The 17,370-nt window shown below is 45.5% G+C and overlaps 1 protein-coding gene across 1 annotated transcript in view; it reads left to right on the top strand.

The window, feature by feature from the left end:
• The window catches only part of LOC125915855 (zinc finger and SCAN domain-containing protein 4-like), a 29,651-nt gene extending 15,119 nt beyond the window's left edge, over positions 1-14,532 (top strand). Inside the window, exons 2-4 of the mRNA XM_049621900.1 lie at positions 12,346-12,845; positions 13,365-13,530; positions 13,622-14,532. Coding sequence (XP_049477857.1) covers positions 12,453-12,845; positions 13,365-13,530; positions 13,622-14,364 — 1,302 coding nt within the window. The 5' untranslated portion in view covers positions 12,346-12,452 and the 3' untranslated portion in view covers positions 14,365-14,532. The remainder of the gene's footprint in view (positions 1-12,345; positions 12,846-13,364; positions 13,531-13,621) is intronic.
• Positions 14,533-17,370: the final 2,838 nt, after the last annotated feature.

Here is a 17,370-nt window from a genome sequence, read left to right as displayed (position 1 = left end):
TTTAGTTATAGCGCTCGCACAGAACAAATGCTATTGCCCGGCCTTCTGGCTTCTCATAGTTTGGCTATACCTACTTGGGATACATAATAGCATGTCCCTGGAACACTGCAGGCCATGAGCAGACTCCATCTGGCAATGCAACAGCCATCTAGCTATATTTTGGCACACTGACACCCATAGTTAAATGGCCTTTTAAACACCACTGCCATAGCCAACCACTAGTTAGCACCCTAATTTTGTTCCCATCACACTGGCAAAATTCTGTATAGCAGGACATGTCATAAGTTTCCCTCTCAACTGCCTGGCCATGTTGAAGCCTATTCAGATGATCTTAAAGAAACTTTGGCCATAGCACTATCCACAACCTATTGACCTATTTGGCTGGACACATTTCCAAATCTAAACCTCGATTGTTCTGGCCTTCCCTTTAAAAACTAACTCCAAGGACGCCTGGGTGGCTCAGTTGGTTAAATGTCCAACTTGATCTTTGGCTCAAGTCATGCTCTGTGTCAGGCTCTACACTGACAGCATGGATCCTGCTTGGGATTCTCTCTCTCTCTCTCTCTCTCTCTCTCTCTCTCTCTCTCTCTCCCTCCCTCCCTGCCTCCCTCCCTCCCACTTGTGCTTGCTTGCTCTCTCCCTCTCTCTCAAAAATAAATAAATAAATAAATGTAAAAAAAAAAGAAAGAAAAGAAAAGAAACAACTCCCAACTAGTCAGGATGATCACTATAATGTCCCGACCAAAATGCTTCCTGACAGCATAGAAATTCTTGGTTCTCAGGTCAAATGCTAAGACCAAGATTGTAGCCCCAAGGACCATTTTTCCAAATATGCCTCACTTCTGTAGGCATATTTGCTCCACCTCAGACTTCTCTTAATTTGACCTGCCCCATCACCATTTGGGGGCTAAACATCACCTTTTGACCTTCTTCCAAAAAAAAAATGTTCTGGGTCTTGATTGTGGTTGTAGTTACACGAATCTACCCATGTGATAAAATCACACAGAAACACACACACACACACACACACACACACACACACACACACATACATGTAAAATGATAACTCTGAAAAAGGTCTGAAGATTGAACCAATGTCCAGTTCCTGGGTTTGACATAAAGATCATGTCAGATGTTACCAGGGGGAAACTAAGCAAAAGGTAGTCTGCACTGTATTTGCAACTTCTCATGAATCTATAATTATTTCAAAATAAAACATTTAAAAAAATCATGTGTTTGTCTTGCTGAATCCCTCCCACAACTTCCCAGAATAGTCAGAATAAAATCCAAATTTCTAGTCATAGCCTACAAAACCATGTTTATCTGCCCCTTTCCCCTCATCCCTCCATCCATCACTCTCTTCCTTTACTGGCCCTACTGGCCTTCCCCTGATTCCACCACCAAGCCAAGCTCTCACTAGCCTCAGGGTCATGTACATGCTTTTCTCTTTGCCAAGAATTTTTCCTCATCTTTGCACCTGGATGGGATCTTTACTGGGCTCCATAATATCATCTGTTATTTAGTGTCTGCTTCCCTTTCTGTCCTGTACAGTTTAGTGCCCATTTTTCCACTTTTACAGACATGAATCCTGAAGCCTGGGGACAGTGGACATGACCAAGGTCAGCCGGTTGGTAATGGGCACAGCTTAGATGATTTAGAGTCTTGGTCTGTCCCGAGTCAAGCACTTAGCTACTTGCCCACCTTACCCCTCTTCACATGTGAACTGGAAGGAGATAAGAGGATAAAGAGCCAAATTGACTGAAGAATCAATCTCCTTCTCCCACCTGTCCTGTCCCAGACCCTGCCCCGTCTGCTTCACTTTAAATGAGCTTCACCATTTCCTGGTAAGGAAATTCTGGCCTTTCTTTGAAGTTCCTACCAGCCTCCATACATCTGCCCTTCGGTCACATTGTTGGTTCCCCCAACAATGGTCACCTGTGCATCCTTCTTCTTGTCCCTTGACTTACCCCTGTGTGTATCTTCCTGCCTCATCCCTGAACTTTACCTGCCACCTCCTGTCACATGCCTTAGAGTCCAGTAATTTCAGGATCTCATGTCCATGCCTGACTGAGGCCGCTGAAGCTGCCACCCATGCATCTCCTGCTGGGTCATCACATAGATTTCCCCTCTTTGGGGACTACAGGAAAACCTTGGATTGCAAGTAACTTGTCCTGCAAATGTTCCACAAGATGAGCCAACACGTCTAAGAAATTCTAACTTGATAAACAAGTGATGTCTTGCAATACGAGTAGTCCATGACACTGAACATTACATGATCACAACTGCACTGATGGTTCTTGAAATTCGCTTTGACATTTGGGTGCTTTGGATTACAAGCGTGTTTCCAGAACGAATTATGCTCGGAAACCAAGCATACTGTACTTGTATCTAGATCTTGATACTCTACGTTCATTTTCTTTATGTATTCGATAATGATGTTTAGTGGCATTATGTGTTAGTCACAGTTTCAGAAACATGAAGCAGAAGAATATCCTTGCCTACAGGCGGGTCACGACCTCAGCTCTTTTATGCTTCCTACTGCATTCTTGGATCTTTTGTCTTTCAGATGTCATCTTCAGTCTGTCATCTGACTCACTAATTCTTTCAATATCTCATTCTCCTATTTATTCTACCCACTCCTATCTTTATAAACATTTTCCATGACTGATATTTTCCCAATTTTTGTTAGCATATCTTCTTCCTGTGGCCTTTGTCTTTCCTCATCTCCTTGATTATTTTACCTTCTTATTTGAATTTCTTTGTACTTCTCTTCCATCACTGTTTTCTAGATGTCATATGTCATTGACTACGATCTTTGTGATTTTTGTGATTTTTCCATATCTAATTACTTTTCCCAGGATGTGTGCATTGCCCTGTCTCACGTGTGTCTGGAGGAAAGGCCAAGGTCCGTGTGCTGATGCAGGGAGTACGAAACAAGGGGAGGGGGGCAGGGAAGGGAGCCCAGCTCCCGCTACACTAGGCAACCAGGAGTTTGCATCTCAACCCGGCCAGGGTGGAGGCGTCATCCAAACTGTCATCCCAAAGGTTAGGGGAATGAGAGAGGATGGACAACAGTGCAGGGACAGCTGGCCAGCCTGACTGACGGCTCCTTACATCCTCTTGCCTGGTATCAGTGCCTATTCCAACACCACAGAGGGAAGCTGGTACAGGAAGGAAGGTAATGGCTATCCCGAGGCCATGAAGGTGGGAAAGGAAACCACTTTTGTTTCTTTTTTTTTTTAATGTTTATTTTTGAGAGAGAGAGAGCAGGGGAGGGGCAGAGAGAGAGAGGGAGAGAGAGAATCCCAAGCAGGCTCCATGCTGTCAGCGCAGAGCCCAATGTGGGGCTTGAACCCATGAACCGTGAGATCATGATCTGAGCTGAAGTCAGATGCTTAACTGACTGAGCCCCCCAGGCGCCCCTAAAGACACTTTATTTCATATATATTGTTGATTTCATTAACCCAGGCACCCCAAAAACACTTTTCTTTAACTCGTCATTCCTGCATCTCTGTGCTTGATCTCCCCATGTTGTGGAACAGAACTCTGAAAGTTGCTGTTCTCTGTGCTTCCCTCTAACTTCTCATTTCTCTTTTTTTTTTTTTATTTTTTTTTCAACGTTTTTTTATTTATTTTTGAGACAGAGAGAGACAGAGCATGAACGGGGGAGGGGCAGAGAGAGAGGGAGACACAGAATCGGAAACAGGCTCCAGGCTCCGAGCCGTCAGCCCAGAGCCTGACGCGGGGCTCGAACTCACGGACCGCGAGATCGTGACCTGGCTGAAGTCGGATGCTTAACCGACTGCGCCACCCAGGCGCCCCTAACTTCTCATTTCTCTACCTCAATTTGGGGGGAAGGCAGCAGCCCTTGCAAGGTCCCTACCTCTCCTGGCCCCTGAGGCTGTCTTGACGTTTCTGCTCTATAAACCCTTCTGTGGTTCATTTGACTCTGTCCTCCCTGTGGCTGCCGGGTCAGTTTAGCTCACACCCTCTCTCACCTGGAATATTCATTTCAAACAGATGCATAATTAATGAGAACTTACAAGTGTCCAGCTGTACATAAACCACTCAGGATGCAGTGCAGGAAAAAAAAAAAATTCTGTCTGTGAGTTGGTTCAATTCCAGAGTGACAGATAAGAAGACAAGTGGGAAGAGTATAGTTTGTCTGCTGGAGATCGTTGCTATGGAGAAAACTGAAGCAGAGGGTGACCAAAGACCTCCTGGTGGGAGGGGTCCCGAGACGCGAGGAAACGTGTCCAGCGCAGCCTAGGAGAGAAGAGCAGAGAGCTGTGGGTCCCTCCCCCAAGGGGCAGAGGGAGGGGACAATGAAAGACCCACCGTGGGAGTGAGGCCACCAGGTCCTGGAACTGTGGGGGCCTGTGAGGCTTCGGCAGAGCAAGCAAAGGGGCAGACAGGCCACTGGAGCCAGAGCGACAGGGTCTCCAGGCCACTGTCAGGACGCCAGTCACACTGTGTCCGTGACCCTCAGAATGCGGTCTGAGGGTGCCGCCGTCCTCCACACTGGCTCCTGTCTTGGGCTCCTGTCTACGCAGAGAGTAAGTGTATAAACTCAGGGCGAGGTGACACACGTTTTCTGTCTGTTGAATCTGATGACGTAAAAGCCCCTGTATTTCGTGTGCCTTTGTTTTCGTGTTGGTTTCGCATCTCTGTTAATTCATTTTTCTTGCATTTTGTGAAACGGTGGGTCTGTGACATGTTGGGGCGTAGGGAGGTCTTTTACCTTCACCAAGGGCGGTCTGCACCCTGGCAGATTGATTCTGGAAGCCATCGAGGAGCTTCAGCAGAGGGGGGACGTGGTCAGGTGGTTATAGAGGGTCCCCGGAACGGCTGCTTTGAGGAGAGAAAACTGGCAGGTGGAGAGGAAGCCAGACAGGAGCCAATCCCCACCAGTGAGGTGTGATGGGGGATGTGCAGCAGTCGAAGTGGTTTGACTCCGGAAATGACTTGAAAGTGGAGGACAGACGGACGATGTTTGGACTGCCTGACAGGTACCTTCCGTCAAAAATCCATTCCATCTGCTTCCCCGAGTCTCTCTCATCTTGTACGGGGTGGTCGCTTCCTCTACAAAGAGTTGGGACACAGAAGAGCCCAGTTTCCCAAAATCTATTGCTGCCACTCTCCCCTCCCCCTGCCCCCCAGTGGGTACACGGTGGCCTTCCCAGCCACATTTCAAACCAGGGGCCTGTCACTATTGTTAACTCCGCCCTCCCTGACGGTGAGTCTCAGCCATGCTGTGCTTTCTCAACATAAAATAAGAACCCAGCTCCCTTCCCGCTAAAATAATGTTTGTTTCAGTCCCTGAGGTCTTTTTGCTGAACTAGGAACCTCTCCTCTGGGGTCCTGGGGCACCCTCCAACTCACTGCCTGGGATTGACACAGGAAGAGAGAACATTAACCTTGTTCTCTGCCACACTTGCAATCCACAAATCTAGACAATTAGCATCAGCAACTTTGTGTGAGACTCGCTTAAGACAAAACTTGGCGGGAATTCATGTGAGACTAACGTTAATCTTTGCATCCCCCACTCAGTGTGTGTTGTTACATTTCACTGCAGAAATACTAGGATTTGATTGTGGCTGGTTGTCCCAGCCCCAGGGGCGTAACCTAATAACGTATCAGAGAGCTGGAGCTGGGGCGGGATTCCATCGGCAGGCAGATTTTATCCAATCACATCTGTAAATGCATCCCTGACCCCAGACCCTATAAGAGGGAGGAGCCTCCGGAAGGCCCGTCAGATGAGCCCTGTGCAGAGTGTGAGTCACACCGCAGCTTGGTGTTTAGCCCAGGCTCGCCCGGTTTGAAGTTCAGTCTTCCTGAGGTGAGTTTTCAGAACAGAAGGAAATTTTCTGATTTTGTGTGTGTGTGCACGTATGTGTACGTAGGCATAGCTCAGGGGGTGGGGGGAACATTCCTAGGTGCAAAGTTATGGGGGTCCCTCAAGTGTGAGGGATGGTCTATTGTTTCAACAGTTCTGTGTAAAAACCTGGGTGGATTGGGGCGCCTGGGTGGCTCAGTCGGTTGGGCATGTGACTTCGGCTCAGGTCATGATCTTGTGGTTGACTGAGTTCGAGCCCCTTGTCCGGCTCTGTGCTGACAGCTCAGAGTCTGGAGCTGCTTCGGATTCTGTCTGTCTGTCTGTCTGTCTGTATCTCTCTCTCTGCCCCTCCCCCACTCGTGCTCTGTCTCTCTCGCTCTCAAAAATAAACAATAAAAAAAAAAACCTGGGTGGATTGCAGGAGACTTCTCCTGGGAAAGTCTTTTTTTTTTTTTTTAAGTTTATTTATTTTTTTTTTTCAATTTTTTTTTTCAACCTTTTTTATTTATTTTTGGGACAGAGAGAGACAGAGCATGAACGGGGGAGGGGCAGAGAGAGAGGGAGACACAGAATCGGAAACAGGCTCCAGGCTCCGAGCCATCAGCCCAGAGCCTGACGCGGGGCTCGAACTCACGGACCGCGAGATCGTGACCTGGCTGAAGTCGGACGCTTAACCGACTGCGCCACCCAGGCGCCCCTAAGTTTATTTATTTTTGAGAGAGAGAGAGGAAAAGCTCAAGCATGAGGGGGGGAAGGGCAGAGAGAGAGAGAGAGAGAGAGAGAGAGAGAGAGAGACTGGGAGAGAGAGAATCCCAAGTAGGCTCCATGCTGTCAGTGCAGAGCCTGCTGAGGGGCTCGAACCCACAAATCTTGAGATCATGACCTGCACCAAAATCGAGAGTTGGATGCTTAACTGATGGGGAGCCACCCAGGTGCCCCTCGTGGGAAAGTCTTTTTGTGTGGCTCTGTTATCTTGTTAATTTTATGTTTCTTGGTAATTTACTTTTATTACGTCTTGTGAACGTGTTGGCTCATGGCAGATTGGGATGAATAGGTTGGAGCTGAAATTTAAAGGATGGGTGTCATAGGGTGCCTGGGTGGCTCAGTCAGTTAAGTGGCCACCTCTTGATCTCCGCTCAGGTCTTGATCTCAGGGTCACGAGTCTGAGCCCTGAGTTGGGCTCCGCACTGGGCGTGGCACCTACTTAAAAAAAAAGTAAAGGGTGGGCACTAGGTATTTAGCAGACTTTTACTGAGTGCTTATCATATGCCAGCAAATGCTCTATTATGTATTAACTCTTTTAGCTCCCATGGCAAGTCTGGGTGCTGGGTATTATCAGAGATCAGAGTCCTCATGACACAGACAAGAACCTGATGGCTAATATGTCTGGGGTCACACAGCTTGTAAATGCCCGATTCCAGATTAAGAACCCTGGCAGGATAAGCACCTGGGTGGCTCAGTCAGTTAAGCATCTGACTTCAGCTCAGGTCATGATCTCCTGGTTTGTGAATTGAAGCCCCTCTGTGCTGACAGCTCAGAGCCTGGAGCCTGCTCCAGATTCTGTGTTTCCCTCTCTGTCTGCCCCTCCCCACTGCTCATGCTCTGTCTCTCTCTCTCTCTCTCTCAAAAACAAAGAAAACATTAAGAAAAAAAAAAAAAGACCCCTGGAAGGCTGGAGTTTGTTTTGTTTTGAGATATAATTGATGTATAACATTATGTTAGTTTCAGGTGTACAACATATGATTCGATATTTGCATACACTGCAAAATGATCACCACAATAAGTCTTGTTAACATCCATCCCCTTCCATAGTGTCATTTTTTTTCTCTTATGATGAGAACTTTTAACATGGCAGTCGGGGTTTTAACTCCAAAGTCTTAGCCATAGTAGTGTTCCACAGCTGTGTCTGTGCAGGATTGAGTGCATGTCTACAAGTGTGAGCGTGTGGTCCGTGTGCTCCTGGGATAATCCGGAAATGAAACTTGTGGGGAGGCCCAGAAGAAGAAGGGGGCATGGATTCTACAGGCAAAAAAAAGAGGGAGGGAGGCCAGTGTACCTGGGTACAGAGAACCAGCCACCACACCTAAGGTGGGGCCGGAGGGTGAGATGGCCCAGGCAAGGCCTCCTGAGACCAGGAAGGACTTGGTACTTTTCTTGAATGCAACAGGTAGGCATAGAAGGAGTCAGGTGGAGTGTGACTTGAGCATATGGGCATTTAATAAAAGTTGACTAGAAGCTTTGTGATAAACGGATTAAGAAAAGACAAGAATGTATTCACCGTTCTATGGGGTTTTCCCCAGAATCCTCCTGGCCTCATTAACTGACAGGATCAGGGTGGCTAGTCTGATTAGAGCTTGACACAAAAGCACAAAATGGCATCAACGAACAGAAATTAATCAGGTCTTTGTGTGCCCACATACCAACCCTACCACTCATTTTCTGAATTTGTGGTGTGAAATTTGCTGTTTTAAAAAAATACAAATTTGGTGGGGGCGGGGGGGTCGCCTGGTGGCTAAGCGTCCGACTGGTCGGACTGGTTGCCTGGTCGGTTAAGCGTCCGACTTCCTTTCCGGTGATGATCTCAAGGTTTTGTGAGATTGAGCTCTGAGCTGGCAGCACAGAGCCTGCTTGGGATTCTCTCTCCCTGCCCCTCTCTCTGCCCCTCCCTCACCTGCACTGTCTCTGCCTCTCTCAAAATAAATAAGTAAACTTTTTAAAAACTATAAAAATACAAGTCTTTGAAATTTTAACCATCCATAAAATGGGAGGACACAAAAATAGAGCAACAACATGGACGTAGAATTAAATCTTTCATTCATTCAGCATCCCAATGGTGTGGCTACAGTTACCCAGATAATGTGATTTGTAGCCAGAAATCCATATGGAGAAATGCAAACTCAATTTCATCTCTGCTGGATCCTACCCTTGGGTGGAAGAGAACAGGAATCAGAAATAGATCAACATAAAATTGTAGCTCTGAGAAAAGCAGCGAAGGAAGGAATGTTTTTCATAAGGAAGGGGAATCATTGATAGGGAAAAAAACCAGTAAGAGAAAGTTTCCTAAGGAATGTATCTTTGGACTGACACAGAGGGGATACCTGGAGGGAAGGAGGTGGAGAGGGTGGGTGAGTGGGTTGTGCAAATGTCTGTGTCTGATGTAAGAGGAGTTTCCAACACAGGATGAGACCATTTGTATGGATTCCTATCTCTTCTATTTCATTCGCTTTATTCTCAACTTTTTCTAATATTTTGTTATTTATTCTGAGAGAGACAGAGAACAGGCAGAGGAGGAGCAGAGAGAGAGGGAGAGGGAGAATCCCAAGCAGGCTCTGTGCTGTCAGTGTAGAGCCCGAGGAGGGATCGATCCCACAAACCGTGAGATCATGACCTGAGCTGAAATCAGGTCGGATGCTTAACTGACTGAGCCGTCCAGGTGCCCCTAAAATTGAACATTTTTATTGAAGTGTAATGCATATACAGAAAAATGAAAAAGTGGAAGTAGATAGCTTGGGGGATTTTTACAGAGAAACTCTCCTGCATAAACGACCTCCAAGATCAAGAGGTGGAGGGGCGCCTGCCTGGTTCAGTCGGTAGAATGTGTGACCCTAATTTCAGGGTCATGAGTTCAAGCCCCAAGTAGGGTTTGGAGCCTACTTAAAAAAAAACAAAAACAAAAACAGACCAAGAGGTGGAATACTGCCAGCTGAAACTGCGAGTAGAACATCTCACAATTCTGTTTAGTTCTGGGGTGGGGTCCTCCTATGCAGCCCTCCATGTGTGTACCTATCCCAGTAGCTACTGTGGTTCCCCAAAGTAACCGACATCTTAAATAATATTGATAGTATTATGCTTTTTTTGTTGTTGTTTTTAGTTTATTTATTTATTTTAGAGAGAGAGAGAGAGAGAGTGAGTGAGCAGGGAAGATGCAGACAAAGAAGGAGAAAGAGAAAGAATCCCAAGCAGGGTCCGGACTCCAAGTGCAGAGCCAGACACCGGGTTTGAACTCACAAACCGTGAGATCATGACCTGAGCCCAAGCTGGATGCTTAAACCTACTGAGCCAACCAGGCGCCCTTTGTGGGCTTTTTTTTTTTTTTTAATGTTTATTTATTTTTGAGAGAGTGAGAGAGAGGCAGAGTGCAACCAGGAGAGGAGCAGTGAGAGAGGGAGACACAGAATCCAAAGCAGGCTCCAGGCTCTGAGCTGTCGGCACACAGCCTGATGCGGTGCTTGAACCCACAAACTGTGAGATCGTGACCTGAGCCGAAATTGGCAGCTTAACCCACTGAGCCACCCAGGGCACCAATTGTTTTGTTTTGTTTTGTTTTGTTTTTTAAAGTAAACTCTACACTCAATGTGGGGCTTGAACTCATGACCCTGAGATCAAGGGCTTCATACTCTACTGACTGAACCAGCTAGGCACCCCTTGTATGCTTTTGAAATAACATAAATGGGAATAAACAAAATGAATTTTTTCGTTTCTGCATTATTTCATTCAACATTATGGTTGTGGTTATTCTGTTGTATTCATTTACATCGCTATCAAATATAACTCTGTGATTTAATGATAATCTATCCTCTTTAATGTTGGACACTTAGATTGTTTACAACATGGGAATATTGTGAATTATGATGACATAAACACTCTCATTTATGTCTTTGATGCACACGAGTAGATTTTGCTGTTGAATATATGCCCTGGAGTAATACTGGTGAGCTATATCATGGAGAATACATAAATGCACATTTTGTAGATACCAGTCAAAACATGTCCACAGTGAGTACTCACCAGTAGAGACTGAGACTTCTAGGCATTCCTGTCCATGCTGACAGAATGATTTTTCTCATTCTGGCAGATATTTCTTAGAGTGTTATTGTAGTTTTTTTTTTTTTAAGTTTATTTGTTTTTGAGAGAGAGCATGTGTGTGAGGTGGGAGGGGCAGAGGGAGAGGAAGAGAGAGAATCCCAAGCTTTCCTGCTGAGTTCTTACTGTATTGTATTAAAAATATTTTTTTACTACAGGTTCTTAAATATATTCTTCCAGGTGGTCTTCTAGAAGCTTTATTTTACATTTCAGAGATTTAAAAAACTCATCTAGAACTAATTTTTGTAAATGGGGTAGGACGGGGGTCAGGATTAATTTTCCCCTTTCTGAATATTCAGTTGACCTAACACCGTTTATTGAAGAAAAAAAAGGCTTTCCTCTCTGCACATGCATTTCAGTGTCGTGTTGTATAGAAAGCAAGTGACAGTATAGATGTCGATCATATCAGGATAACATGCTGTTCTGTTTCCTTATCTATCTTTGTGCCATGATCATGGTCTTAATGAATATAATCTCATAATCAGTTTTGTTTTGTGGTTATGTAGATCCTGAAATATTATTCTTCTTCAGAATTGTCTGGGCTATTTTTAGCCTGTTTATGTCTAATTTTAGAATCAGCTGTCAATTTTCTCACACATACACACAAACACAAGCCACTTGCTGGATTTCCAATGGTATAGCATTGAGTTCACAGAGAAACTTGGGGATCATTGATGTTTCCCAATTGGAATTGGGTCTTGCCATCCGTGAACATAGTTGTCCTTTATGCCTATGATATTTATTGATATTGTGTATTTCTGTAGAGGACTTGTACATTTTCACTGGAGTTTTTCTTAGATATTTCATGTTTAATGGTAATATATATCATTGAGGTTTTTTTTTGTTTTAAGCTGCTTGTGTTATTATACAATCCAATCGATTTTGGTAAATTGGTCTTGTATCAGACATTTTGCAAAAATTCGTTTTGCAAAAATTGTCTAAGATTTGTAGAATATTTGATCCTTTGTTGGAAACAAAATCAGGAAATGTATAAATAATGATATTTGATACATTTTCTTGCCTTTTTTACCGGTAAAAGAGTATTCCAATGTTGCATAGAGTTGAAAGTGGCCCTCCACCTCTCAATTTCAAGGAAAAAACTTTTAAGGATAATTTTTGCTGTGTTTTGTAGAACTTTATGATATCAGGGATGTTCTCTTCCTTCCTAGCTTACTAAATGTCTTTTTTGGTAATGAGCACTGACTTTTATGAGGCACTTTTAATGTACCCAAGAAGATGATTATATTGTATTTTCCTAAATTCTCTTCATGTGGTAAGTTACATCAATATTTTTTTAGTTTAACCCAACTTTTCGTTTAGAAAGTTAACCCCACTTGTTTTGTGATCTATTATTCTCTTTATATGTCACTGAATTTGATTTACAAACTTTGTTTTCTGTGAGATATCCTGATCTGTAGTGTAGTTTTCTTTAATGCACTTGTAAAATTTTGTTATCAGGGAGCTGCTGAACTTATTAACTAAAAGGGGAGTGTTCTCACTTTTTTATGCTCTGGGAGAGTCTGTGTAGGATTAGACTTCTTTCTCTCTTAAATGTCTAGTAAAATTCATCCATAAACTCCTCTGAAACTGAATTTTTTTTAATTATGGCGGTGCTGAAATTAATTATATACCTCTTCTATTTCTAGCTGGCACTCTTCGAGTATCTACCAGTTGGTGAAACAGATCTTCAGATAAACAAGTCAGTACGAATTGAATATCCAAAGTTGAATCTCTCTGAGAATTCTTGTTAAGAATGGCTTTAGATCTCAGAATTTCATGTCAGGGAGAACCATCTAGGAATGTCCCTGGGTCAGAAAACCTAGAGCATAAGCCCAGCCAAGGACCAGCCATTCAGGGGGAAGAGATCTATGAGTTCCCCAGCACTCAGCTCAGTTTATTTCAAAACAGTAATAACTCATGCGCAAGGGAGGAGCTGCAAAATCTCTACAACTTATTTCACTCATGGCTGCAGCCAGAAAAACACAGCAAGGATGAAATTATTTCTCGTTTGGTCCTGGAACAGTTTATGATCAATGGCCACTGCAGTGACAGGTCCGTGTTGAAAGAGAAATGGAATACAAGTGGCAGAAACATGGACAAATTCATGGAAAATCTAACTGACGATGGCATGAAACCACCTGGATTAGTGAGTAAAGGGTTTTGACTCCTGGGGTGAGGGGCAGAGGTGTGTAAGGATTAAGTACAACCTGTTGGAGTTGCCTGGAAGTAGAGGCAGGAGAGTCATTGTAGACCCACTTACTAGTTCTCACCAAAGAGACGCTTTACCATTGCTAAGAAAGCAAAAGTGAAAGCAGATGTTTTATAGGCATCTAGTCAGGAGGACATATAAGAGCCACTATCTAAATTGATTAGAGCCAGTGAGATGGTAGGAAGGCTCACTAACAAGTTGACGATAGAGCAGAAACCTCAAGATGGGGAAAAGTACCTTAACACAAGCTTGCTCTCCCCTCAGAAAGCCTTAGTATTAGGCTTGTCTCATTGGGAAAGGCACAGTAGCAAGAAATTACCACGAAATTTAAGGCCGGCAGAGATAAGAGCAGAGCAGTGGGTGTGGCAGCACACAGTAGAGGGATCCTGGGAAACTTGATGAGTGCAGGTCTTCCATGCGATCTATTTCCCCACAGTAATCAGGCTTTGTTTATAGGTCCACGTCCACATGCAGGGACAGGAAGCCCTCTTTTCTGAGAATATGCCCTTAAGAGAAGTCATTGTTCATCTCGCCAAACAGTTGTCAGCAGGAACCCCATCAGGAGAGAACATGGGGACACGGTCCTGTACTCCCCAGGATACTTCCCTGGCAATGGGACGAGGTGAGTGGGGCAGGCCAAGGTACCGGAGGGATGTTCTATGTGGACTTCCTCCTGGCTACAACTTCACTGAGTCACGTTTTTGCCCTCACAGGAGACGAAGATAAAGAAAATGGTGGCAACATTGACCAAGTAAATGACGGTATTACTAGTCAAGGCAATGAAATCCCTTCCCTGCTCATTATCCAGGAAGAGGGCTGTCCTAGGCCTGAAGACGACAGTGTTTCTTTGAAGAATCCAGTCAGCTCTGGAAGAACAGGTCTAGCTATCTCCGGGTCCCAGGAGGGGTGCCCGAAAGGACCCCCTTATCAAGATATCCTTATGGAACTGGGACCAGGGTTTCTCTCTCAGCCAGTCAAGGTCACCCCTGAGCCTGTTCCTACCCACCAGAATGAGGGAATCTCCACATGTGAGGGACTCCAAGAAAGATCCCATGAAGCCCCCAAACCATATAGATGTGAAAAGTGTCCCAAGATCTTTAGGTATTTCTCTCAGCTAAAAGCCCATCAGAGAAGACACAATAATGAGAGGACATTTATTTGTGCTGAGTGTAACAAAGGCTTCTTCCAAGCATCAGACCTACGCGTGCACCAGATGACTCACGCAAGAGAGAAGCCTTTCACGTGCAGCACGTGTGAAAAGTCCTTCAGCCACAAAACCAACCTCCAGGCTCATGAGAGAATCCACACGGGAGAGAAGCCCTACGCGTGTTCCCTTTGCCGGAGAAGCTACCGCCAGTCATCCACCTACCACCGCCACCTGAGGACTCACCAGAAAATGGCCTTCAAAAGTGCTCCTTCCACACCAGAAGCTTCCTCAGCTGCAGCCCCAATGTAATGTACACAAATGTATATGCAAGTGTGTATATTTCCATCGTACTTCTCTGTTTGGAAGGTAATTCCTAATTTCCTGATCGTATTCTCCATTTCCTGTCTTACTGCATTAAAATATAACTTTAAGGAGGTCAGGGAATTTGTTTGTTCACTGAAGTATTTCTGGTACCTAGAAAAATGGCTGCCACATTTCAAATGACCAATAAGTAATCTGTTGAATTAATTAATAAAGGTGAAATGTTGGTGTTTATTCCTTAAAATCCAGGAACATCCAGGCCTATGACACAAATGGCAGTTCCCAGAGGTCATGTGAGGCTTTCCTTCTGCTCCCCTGTCCTCTATCCACACCCTTCACCTTCAGTGGGCCGCACGTACCTAAAAAGGTGGAGAGCAGAGGTAGAAACTCAGAAATCGAACTGAAGCTTTGAAAGGGAAACTTTATGTTCAAATGATAGATTCCTTTAATTCACTGGGAACATTAACAGCTAAGCTGACCTGATATGATTGGTGATGGAAAGTTGCCGAATGCTCTTTTATTGACGAATCATTACCAAAAAAGTCAACTACTTTGCATTCCTTTCTTCCAGAGATGGAAGGTATGGGGGGGGATGGGGAGTCTGTTTGCGGAACTAGTTTGAAAGGGCAGTTTGGGGAGAAGAAAAGATTCCGGGCACAGCTGAGGCAAAAGCACATTTACTGGTTATTTGGAATACACTCGTGAGCCGGTTTCGACCAGGTATTGGGGCTCCATCGCACTGAGAAACCAGAAGGTACATGTAGAAAGGGCTTGAATCATGGAAGGGGGTACTCTGTGGGGTAAACTGTGACATTTCTCTCGGTGCATCTATAGCACAGAAAGCTACGCGGCCACAGATAGTGGTCCGCTGTGTGGGAACCCCATTCACCCATCCTCTTTCCCGGGCTGTCTCCATGGGTTTGCTATTGTCAATATTCTTGCACATACCTCTTGGTGCAAGGGAAAGCTTTTGTTCGGGAAGACCTCTGTGAGGCGGGTTATGAAATAATACAAAATGTATGTGCTGGGGGGGTGCCTGGGTTACGTGGCCAACTCTTGATTTCAGCTCATGGTCTCACAGTTTGTAAAATCAAGCCCACTGTCAGGTTCTGTGCTGACAGCGTGGGGCCTGCTCGGGATTCTCTCTCTTTTCCCTTCCCTCTCTGCCCCTCTCCCACTCGGGCGTACATGTTCTCTCTCTCTCTCTCTCAAAATAAATAAACATTAAAAAAAGAAGAACCTATGTTTAAAAAAAAGAATATTGAAAATATATATGTTTGTCTCTGCCCCCCAGTTCCTGGCACAGAGCTCCTAAAACCCTTGTTATTTATTTTTTGTCTTTAATTTTTAAAATGTTTCCATTTATTTTTGAGAGAGAGCGTGCACATGAGAAGGGGGGAGGGGAAGAGAGAGGGGGGCAGAGGGTCTGAAGCAGGGTCTACACTGACAGCAGAGAGGCCAATGAGGGGTTCGAACTCATGAACCATGAGATCGTGACCTGAGCCCAAGTTGGATACTTAACCGACCGAGTCACCCAGGTGCCCCATCCTTGTAATTTCTTAAGTGATGACAGCACTAGAAGCACCTTTTGTTCTCATATTTGGTCTTTGACCCTGGTTCCTGATACAGAACCCCTAAATCCTGTGGAATTTCCTTGGTGATAGGAGTGTCTTTCATTTCAGTGATGCAACTCCTGAGTAGCTTCAGGATGGGGCGTGGTCACCAAAAAGACCAAGCCATGTGTAGAAGTTTGGAACTTTCTACCCCATCCTCCAGACGTGGAGAGGGGCTAGAGATTGACTTAATGATCAATCGTGCCACACAAAGTTTGGGGAACTTGGTGAACAGCCACGTGCCAGGAAGCTGGTGCACCCCCAAGTCCATGGGGACGGGACCTCCTGTGCTGGGGACCCTTCTAGATCTCGCCACAGCCTGGCAGCTTACAGATGCACCAGTACTCACAGAGACTCAAGAGGCAGGCATGTCCTAGGGACGCCCAAACAACATACAGGACTGCACGGTCCCCCAGGACCGAGTGTGATGAGGGGGATGGGTGTGAAGAGAGTCTGGCTTCGAGAAAACAACCCATCCCATCTCTGCGGATGTGACGATGCACTGGTGGAAGAACAGAAAGTTGGGTGCACACCTTGGTGCAGCCCGGAGTCCCACACAGGCGTGAAGACTCACAGGTGGTCAGGGAGAAACCAGCTGGGGCCTAGAAGTCTTTACACAGAAATGCTTGCCCCCAGGGCCGAGAAGCCTCACTCCAGCTGGGACAGGAAGGTGGGAGAGTTGCGGGCTGTACAGGAGGGGTGGGAACTTTCTAGCGGGTCAGCAGTCATCGTTTGGACTATTTGCAATTTACTAACAATGGTGAGGAGGAGCTATCAGGGCTAAGGTCTCCAGCAAGAGCTACGGGCAGGGAGGTATGAAGGCGGCTCTCAGTCCTTCAAGGCCTCACAACCTCCACAATACTGACAATGATAACCGGGTGACAGCTCATATGGGGGCACAGAGTGGAAGTGTCACCCAGAAGCCATATTTAGGCTTTCTCCCTCCGAGGGGAGAAATCGTTACTGATGGTGGTGAGGGGGCAAGATGGCCCGCGGGGACACCGATGACCTGGAAAGCCTCAGGTGGAAAGTGTCTCAAGCAGGCTCTGCTCCGCCAGCACAGGGCCTGACCAGGGCTGGAACTCACAACACGTGACATCACGACCTGAGCTGAAATCAAGGGTGTAATGCTTAACCGACGGAGCTGCCCAGGAACCCTCTCTGTGCTTTTAATTGTGGGTCCAGCTTTGTTTCTACCATTGCTGTGTCCAAGGACCCCAGTCTGGCAACATCATAATGTGCTCTCGGAATCAAATGAACTTCCATAATTTCCATACCACATCTGCCGATTTCTCTCTTTATTTCAATTCATTCTATGATTTCATTTCCAACTTGGTCCTCCAATTTCCCTTTCCCCTTCTTTTATTTTGCTTCACTCTTC

The sequence above is a fragment of the Panthera uncia genome (genome assembly GCF_023721935.1).
Source record: "Panthera uncia isolate 11264 chromosome E2 unlocalized genomic scaffold, Puncia_PCG_1.0 HiC_scaffold_19, whole genome shotgun sequence".
NCBI lineage: Eukaryota > Metazoa > Chordata > Mammalia > Carnivora > Felidae > Panthera > Panthera uncia.
The sequence above is the reverse complement of the archived record's forward strand: the minus strand, read 5'-3'. Positions and strand labels throughout refer to the sequence as shown.